The sequence below is a fragment of the Sus scrofa genome, chromosome 9 (assembly GCF_000003025.6).
Source record: "Sus scrofa isolate TJ Tabasco breed Duroc chromosome 9, Sscrofa11.1, whole genome shotgun sequence".
NCBI classification, from domain to species: Eukaryota; Metazoa; Chordata; class Mammalia; order Artiodactyla; family Suidae; genus Sus; species Sus scrofa.
The window spans coordinates 3,323,875-3,332,411 of NC_010451.4; the positions used below are offsets into that span (position 1 = coordinate 3,323,875).

At 58.4% G+C, this 8,537-nt stretch overlaps 1 protein-coding gene across 1 annotated transcript; it reads right to left on the reverse strand.

Annotated features, from left to right (window-relative positions):
• On the reverse strand, nucleotides 217-4,619 carry SMPD1 (sphingomyelin phosphodiesterase 1). The gene is made up of 6 exons (XM_021062347.1): nucleotides 4,162-4,619; nucleotides 2,459-3,231; nucleotides 1,771-1,942; nucleotides 1,444-1,520; nucleotides 1,122-1,267; nucleotides 217-976 (listed from the first exon to the last, which is right to left on the reverse strand). Exons 1-6 carry the CDS (start codon nucleotides 4,459-4,461, stop codon nucleotides 522-524), a joined length of 1,923 nt encoding a protein of 640 aa, XP_020918006.1. The 5' UTR covers nucleotides 4,462-4,619; the 3' UTR covers nucleotides 217-521.

The window sequence follows — 8,537 nt, forward strand, 5'->3', positions numbered from 1 at the left end:
GATCCCTCAGTTAGGGTCTCGTTCCCAGTGCCTTACCTGCCTCGAGAGAAATTGGGACTGGAGTTCCCTTGCAGCCTAACGGTTAAGGATCTGGCGTTGTCACTGCTGTGGCACTCAGGTTGGGGGTTTAAGCCCTGGCCTGGGAGCTTCTGCATGCTGTGGGTGTGGCCAAAAAAAAAAAAAAAAAAAAAAAAAAAACCCTGAGACAGTCACGGCTGGGTCTGGAGTCCAAGTCTCTTTTTATTTTAACAGCCTGGCAACCAGGCAGCAGCAACAGTACAGGGCTCCTGGGTGGTGAGCACAGGCCTGGGGTGACAGCTTGTTGGGTCTGCCCGGGGCAGCTAATAACTTAGACCTCTGCTGCGTGGCTGTGAAAGGGCAGCGGCCTCAGAGCAGCCGGCCCCCCTCCCACGTTTGGCTAAACCAGCTCCGGGGAAGGAGGTCCTGTTTCCGAGGCGTGCTTGCGCAGCGACAGGCGCTTCCACCAGGCCTTCTTCCCACTGTGTGGCCCTCTGGAGTTTTCACTCCTTCCTCAGACATGCACTTCCCCGGCTCTGGGGAAGGATGCTAGCAGAACGGGGCCTTGGCCGCAGGCTCTGGGCATCAGAGGGGCCTGCCTCTGGCACCAGGTGGCGACACAGGGCAGGGTTGTCTGAGCGGGCGGAGAGCTGGGCGCACAGTGTGGCGAGGCGGCAGGGCGTGCCACAGGGCTCCGAGGGTGGGTGGCCCTTGTGGTAGAGAAACCAGAAGGTCTGGAAAAGTCGTGTGTCGCTCCGCATGCGGTACACCAGGTCGTGCCAGGCGGCGGGCAGCGCGTTGGGCAGCCCATAGGTTTCCAGCGCCCTGTAGAGGAGCTGCCAGTGCGGGGTGGCCCCGGGCTCATTCGCCTGCGTCAGGTTCAGGATGTAGGTCTCGTGGTCCAGGACCACGTGGGAGCTCCCCGAGTAGTTGCCGTCTATTTGGTAGACCCGGTAACCTGCAAGGGGGAGGGCTGGCTGGAGCGAGGAAGGGGCACAGACACCTCCGGGGGGAGGCACGGCCTGCCCCGGTGGCCTGGGCTCGGACTCCGCCCCTGCTGCTTCGGCTCCAGCCATCTCCCGACTGGCTCCCGCCTCACTCACCGGGATTCAGGCTGATGTAGGTGGTGGCGCTGGGCGCCAGGAAGGCGACAGAGAGCGGCCGGCTCAGGGTCTCCTCGTCGTAGAACACCTCGAACTCATCCACGTGCGTGTGGCCGAAGAACTGCGCCGCCACGGTGTTCTCGTACCTGGCCAGAAAACACCGGTGCCGTTCAGAAGCTGGAGCAAGGGGGCGGAGGGGATCGGAGGCGGCGAGGGGCGGGAATGCTGTCTCTCTCCAGCCTGCTCCAGAAAGTAGCCTCTCCACCCCCGTGGGGCAGCAGGGGTGACGGGATGCTCCCCTGCCCCCAGCACTCCTCCCTACCTGTTCACGATTCGGTAATAATTCCAGCTCCAGCTCTTCAGGCAGTGCCCTGGGGGAATATGGCCGATGATATGCACCTGTGGGGCGAGTTAAGGGGGGTGATCAGGGCACCAGGGGCCCTGGCAGCCCTGGCTGGAGAGGCAGGGAGGAGACCGAAGGGCTTTCCAGGGTGACCGTGAGCCGGACGCCCGAGGAGCAACGGTTGTGGGGAGCGCCAGAAACATCAAGCTTCTCCACTCACAGCTCAGGTGGGGCGCTGCTCCTGAAGGGCCTGCTTCGCCCCCCACCCTGGGCCCTGCTCCCCCAGCTCCCCACCGCTCCCCTCACTTTGTCTCCTCGGTCCTCAGCAGCCTGGAGCTCCCCCACCAGCCACTGGAGCTGTCCAGCGGGATCGGTGGCGTTGATCAAGAGCCAGAAGTTCTCACGGGAACAAAAATTCATATTGAGAGAGATGAGGCGGAGGCCGGGGCGTGGGGAAAGGGCATAGAACCCCCCGATTCTGAAACGAAGCGAACACGAGGGCTCAGCGCGCAAGCATAACCCTGGTCCCGCGAGCCTGGTCCTGTGCACGGCGTCCGGGTGGCGGCCAGAGGCACACAGGACATCCTCCCTGACCTCAAGCCCACGTTGGGACAGCGCTGACGCTAGCGCCTGTGTGACCGAGGAGAGCGGCTGGGGGAGAAGTGAAAGCAAGCTTAATAGAAAGCCAAGGCCATCCCGAGGGAAGGGGACCTGCATCTGGGGAAGCCGGGAGCCGCTGGGAATGTCACAGAGGGCAGGGCCCTTTAGCGGGCAGACTGGCAACAGAGGGGGAGTGCTGCCGGCCCTGGGAAGGAGGGGGGCAGGAGGTAGGATGCAGCGGGAACCTGGGCTCAGGCTGGGAGCGCCGGCCAGGAGAGCCGCAGACTCGAGGACTTGCACTCGAGCGACGAGGACAGATGATGCCAGGTCCCTGCCCTCTCAGCTTCCATCGACCTTTCTCCTCCCCGCCTGGGTTCCCACGTGCTTCAGATACCTGAGGGTGCGAAGGGCTTCAGCAGGCAGCCAGGGCTCCCAGGCCTCGGCCATGGCATCGTAGAGCCAGCGGGAAGACTGGTTGCCCTCTATGAAGGGGGGCGGGAAGCTGTTGACAGGCGTGCTCTCGTGGTTGCCGACGGCCGGGTACACAGGCACCGGCCCCAGGAACTTTTTCACCAGGGCCGTGACCGTGGTCAGGGCGCGCAGCTGGTCTTGGCGAGACTGGTGCCAGACATTGTGGGCAGGGATGTCGCCGGTCCAGTACACCATTTCAAAAGGGCCGGCAGGGCCCAGCCCGCCCAACAGGCTCTCCAGGGTCCGCAGGGGCAGGTCGCACTTGCTGTACTCGCCCCAGTATCCGGCACCGGGCCGGGAGGCAGGCGGTGGACCAGAATCCTGGCGGCAACACAGCGGGTTCTCGCAGTTAGGGTCTGTGCCCTCCAGGTAGTCGTGGTCCCAGTGCAGGTCCGTGAGGAAGAGGACGCGGCTGACGGGGGAGCCTGGGGCCGGGGGCCTGGGCGGCTGCGGGGGCGGCTTTGGCACGGGCGGCAGGGAGATGTTCCAAGATTCAAAGATGTCCCAGTGCCCACAGGAGGAGCCCACGAGCAGCCCACAGGCCTCAGATGGGCGCAGCACGGAGCGCGTCCACACGTCCACCACGTCGTCCTCAAAGAGCCGGACGACGGACTGGCACACGGCGGGCGGCGCGATTTTCAGCAGCTTGCACACCTTGATGGCTACGGAGCCCACCCAGGCCACACTGACCTCTTCCTGGGAGGGAAGAACCGGGGGTGAGCGGTCAGAGACAGCCCGGGGACCTGGCCGCCCCTCGATTCCACCCTGGGGCCCCCTCCTCCAAACTGGGGCTAGGATGGATTCGGTATCACCATGGTGAAGCAGACCTTGCCCTGTGACTCGGGCATCACCAGGCCAGTGGCATTTTAGCTCGGTGGCATTTCAGGTCTTTTCCTGCCCGCTGGCTTTCTCAGTCCCTGTCTCAAGTGCCATGAAATTTGGGGTGGGCAGGATGACGACTGTCCAGAGCTTGGGGACACACACAGGGACAGGGCCTTGTCTCCCTGAGGAGCCCCAGAAAGCTGACCTACCAACCAGCGCTCATCACAGCCCCATCAGGGTCAAGGCAGCCCAGCCCCATCAGGTCCCACACCTCTGGATCGTCCTTAATTCAAGTCCTTTTTGAGTCGGAGGGTCTTGGTGGCACCTTAGTCCCAGGCACCTTGCTTAGGGCTGCAGGTGCTAAAGCTAAGGTGGAGGGCACTGGGTCAGGCACACCAGGGTCAGAGCCCTGGCCCTACCCCTCACCAGCTGCTGGCCCTCCTCCTGGTCCTTCCTCCAGCAAGTGACTTCAGCTCAGGACCTCTATTCATTTGTGAAATGGGGTGAAGAATGGTAAGGAAACCAGCCTGCAGGCTTGATTTAACCTCCATAAAAGGGCTAGCACCGTGCCCAGCCTGAACTCTTTCCTCACTTCACAAGGTCACAGAGGAGGTGGCAGTGGTGGCTTGCAGCCACGGGTGTCCCCAGAGGAGGGCAGATTAGGTAAAGGTTTGCGGACCACAGCCTCTCCATCGCGGTTGCTCTTAGGCTAGGTCTTAGCCCAGCCCCCGCTCCAGCGCGCCCCTCCATCCGGCGCCCCGCCCCGCGCCCCCCTCCCCTGCCGGCAGCCCCCAGAGCGCTTACCTTTAGCCCGAGGTCGAGGGCAGTGAACAGGCCTTTGCAGACGGGACAGCTGAGGTTCCACCAGCCAAAGGCTTTCCGGAGCTGGGGCGCTATGCGACTGAACTTGGCGGGGTGGCCTTGGGCGGGAAGAGGATGAGCCCCAGCAGGAGCCCAGAAAACCAGGGGGTCAGACAGGGCCAGGGTCAGTGCCAAGCCCATACTCAGGAGCCTTAGGCTGGGGACCCGCAAGAAGCTGTCCAGTCTCTGCTCCCAGCCCCACCTGGGGCGGCCCTGGCCGGGAGGCCCTCGGTGGCGGGGCATTGCCGGGCTTCCTAGACCCGACGAACCAGCCCGGCCCCGGCCGGTGCGGGCCCTGGTTGGCTCTCCGGATCCCAGGCGGCGCGGTCGGCTGACTGCTCGGAGCTGAGCCACAACGCCGCTCCGCCCCTTCCTCTTCCTCCGTCCGCAGCAGCTGATCGCGGTGTCGGGGAGGCGGAGGTGGAGGCGAAGTGGGCCGGCCGCGCCCGACCCGCCCGGACCCCGCCCGCGGTCCCGCTCCCGCCCTCGCCCTGACCCCGGGCGGTCCAGCTGTGCCAGGCCCCGGCAGGTGCCCAGCCCTGGCTGGAGCCCAGCCTGGCCGGCGAGAGGCCCCTCCAAGGCCCCTAGGCGCCTCGCTTCTCCAGAGCTGCGTTCTTCGGATCCCTCTGATAGCTGACTGCCAGGCCCACCCGGCTTTAAACTTTGGGAGGGAGATGGGTGGGGGATGGAGGCGGGGGAGGGGCTGGGTGGCGGGGGCACCGCGGGCAGGGACTCTCACACCTTGTCGGCCCTCTGTCCTGGCGGGCACCACCAGCCCTCAATTTCTCTAGTTCTGCCACTGGTACCCGCACCCTGACTGATGATCTTACTGACTCAGAGCCTCCAGTTAGAAAGGACCCTTTATTCGCAGGGGGGCACCCCTACCCCTCATTGTGTGGATGAGAAAACTGAGGCCCAGAGGAGATGAAGTGGCCAAGAAGAGGTGTGGACCCTGCAGCCAGCAAGGACGAGGATTACAACTTGGGCCTCCCACCCTCCCGCAGCCATGCCGGTAAAAGCTATTATTTCCCGAGCTCTGCAGGAGGTGACAGGCTCGGGAACAGGCATTTTATAATTATGAATCCTCCGTTCTAACAATACTAAGACGTGTGTAATACCATTCTCACCTCCATTCTCCGGTCCTGTCGGTTCTTTTCGTTGAGAATTTTTTTTCCAAGTGACTCTTCCCCCTCCGTTGTGTGGGCATCGTTTCAGATGGAGTACCAGGGTATCATAGGAAAGGCATTTGGTTTGGTCGCCAGTTCCTGGCACAGGACTCCTAAAACCCTTTGGATTTCCTGAGTGAGAGCAGTGTCTGGTTATAGAGAGCGCTTCCAATCACACCTGAATTTATGCTAATAAGGTAACTTAGGGTGGGGGCCCCTAAAGGACCTCAGGATGGGGCTGGTCACCGGGAAAGAACTCGTGAGCAGCCCTGGAGGCTGCATGAGGCCTCTTTCCTACAAATAAGAAATGAGGGGCCCAGGAAGGCTTTGGTGCCCAGGAGCCCCCAGGGCCCTGCCCTTGGTTTCATTCCTGGGCTGTACCTTTTGCACCATCCAGGATGTGTAAGTGAAAGGTGTTTTCCTGAGTTCTGGGAGCTTTTCTAGCAAATTATCAAACCCGAGTAGAGGATCATAGCCCTAGAGCTTAAGTATGGGTGGCAACCTGGGGCTTGTTTTGTTTTGTTTTGTGTTTGTCTTTGTAGGGCCACACCCACGGCATATGGAGGTTCCCAGGCTAAGGGCCTCTTCAGAGCTACAGGTGCCCGCTACGCCACAGCCACAGCAATGCAAGATTCTGGCCACATCTGCAAACTATGGCACAGTTCACGGCAACGCTGGATCCTTAACCCACTGATCGAGGCCAGGGATCAAATCTGCAACCTCATGGTTCCTAGTCAGATTCATTTCCGTGCCCCACAATGGGAACTCCAACTTGGGGCATTTTGTATGTAGACAAAGCAGGAAGTTTCGGAGGAAAAGAACCTGATAGAGCTTGTTGATATAAAAGAAGCCAATTTCGGCCTAAGGCATTTGGAGATCTAAGTCTGGCACGATGCTTGCCCTTGAGTGGGTCTCAGAAATAAAGGTATTAATGGGAAAAAAAAAAGAAAAAAAAAAAAAAGACTGTTAAAGGCAAGAGAAGTCACCATGGCCAAGATGATAAATCTTTTGTGAAGACTCCTGGTGCGGATTCGGTGGTAAAGCCTGGCCCGAAGCACTTTCCTGAGCAGTTTTTCAGAAACGTGCCCCTCCCGCTCACGCGGCACCTTAAGGGATGCTGATGTTGACCTTGGCTGACTTCAGTCAGCTCCAGCTTGGACTCTGCCGCCCCAACGAAATGCAGAATTCGGCTCAGGCCCTTTCGTGTAGCAACTTCACACTTTTAGCCAGTTCTGCTGGGGAGACACTGCTTTGGGAGAAGGTCTCCGTGTTCTCCTTACTTGCTGGACGTCATAAGTCCTTCCTTCCAATCTTTGGGTTGGTTTGACCTGCTACCAACCAAAAGGGGAATCCAGCTTTCGGGTACGCTCGTGACGGGCCTCTGGAGTGGGGACGGTCTTGTGGCACTGAGACTTTTCGTGTGTGGGCTCTGGTGCTCACTCCGTGAAGACAGTATCCGAACTGAACTCATGTGTCATAACATCAGTCAGTGTTAAGGATTGACTGGTGTCGGAGCAAACACCCCCAGAATTGGCATCAGATGTAGGATTTGCTAGATTGGCCCTAGCTCACGGAAACGTGGTTTGGGAAGAAATAGAATAAAAGGGCGAAGAATGAAGATTCCTGGGTGGCCACACAATCACCCACGGTATGAAAGAGCAGCTGCGCTGTCATCAATTACAAAGGTAAATTTTACTAGAGGAATTTAGAGGTAGATCCCCAACGCCTGGGGCATCGGTTGATGAGAGGCTTGAGGAAGTGGAAATTAATAAGAAAGCAAACTGTATAAGATCTTGGCTATTGTTCTCTGGAGTAGCTAAAATGAAAGTAAAAGAGAATGGTCTGGACTTGGACTGTGAATGGTCTGAGGCTTGGCCACTAGCCTCAAAGCCACCCCTAAAGGGAAAAAATTATTTGGGGCAATAGAAGTACCTCTAAGCCTCTGGTCACCAAGAGGGTGGCCCAGGGTGAGGGGGAAACAAAACCAAGAAAGTTCTAGGACCAGAGATATAACGTGAAGGAGTTGTTTATTTCGTAGATTAGAATCATCAGCTGCCTATAAATACTCTTTACTGAAATGGATTGTGAGTGACTAATTTGGGGGGTAGTGGCTTTTTCTTTTTTCTTTTCTTTTCTTTTTTAAGGCCACACCTGCAGCGCATGGAAATTCCCAGGCTAGGGGTCGAATCAGAGCTGCAGCTGCTGGCCTACACCCCAGCCACAGCAACGCCAGATCCTTAACCCACTGAGTGAGGCCGGGGATGGAGCCCACATCCTCATGGAGACTCTGTCGGGTTCTTAACCCACTGGGCCACACTGAGGACTCCGGTATCTTTGTTTTTTTTTTTTGTTTGTTTGTTTGTTTTTTGTCTTTTGTTGTTGTTGTTGTTGTTGCTATTTCTTGGGCCGCTCCCGCGGCATATGGAGGTTCGGGCTAGGGGTTGAATCGGAGCTGGCCTACGCCAGAGCCACAGCAACGCGGGATCCGAGCCGCGTCTGCAACCTACACCACAGCTCACGGCAACGCCGGATCGTCAACCCATTGAGCAAGGGCAGGGACCGAACCCGCAACCTCATGGTTCCTAGTCGGATTCGTTAACCACTGCGCCACGACGGGAACTCCCGGGTATCTTTGTTTTTAAATGCTACAGGATGGAAGAGCATGTTTGGGTTGGTATGGGACCCCTCGCTTACCATGGAACAATGATAGATGGTTGTACATGATCCAGGCACATACAGGCTCTTCCTGAGAAAGCGGCCAGCCTGTTGGATTGGATAAAAGCATTGCACGGTCTGTTTACCCTGATAAGGGTACCTATGCGGCAGACCCCATAAAGTCAAGTGGAACACCTCACATGAAGCGGCGTATCCATTCTGTATTGAAGTCATGCGGAACCGGCTTTGTGATGACCTGAATGGTTGCCCACTGACTCTGCCCGTTACCCAGGACGTGATACATGCCATGGTGAAACGGGCTTCTTTGGCAGGGGCGCCATCTTTGCACTGACACCCCATGTAACTGTACTGCTTCACAATCAAGCACCAGTCCAAGAAGTCTTATTGAATTTGTGGTCTTCCCCTTATGGGTCTTACAGATGTTCTTAAAAAAAAAAACATTGTCTTAACAAGAGAAGGAGGAGACACGGATGGGAG

Bases quoted from the DNA above. Each gene is read 5' to 3' on its own strand.
- SMPD1 (XM_021062347.1), bottom strand. From the start codon at position 4,461: ATGCCCCGCCACCGAGGGCCTCCCGGCCAGGGCCGCCCCAGGTGGGGC. The intron at 3,232-4,161 runs GTAAGCGCTCTG...CTTCCCTCCCAG, and splicing joins CCCTCGACCTCGGGCTAAAG to GAAGAGGTCAGTGTGGCCTG. The intron at 1,521-1,770 runs GTGAGGGGAGCG...CTCGCCCCACAG, and splicing joins CTGAGGACCGAGGAGACAAA to GTGCATATCATCGGCCATAT.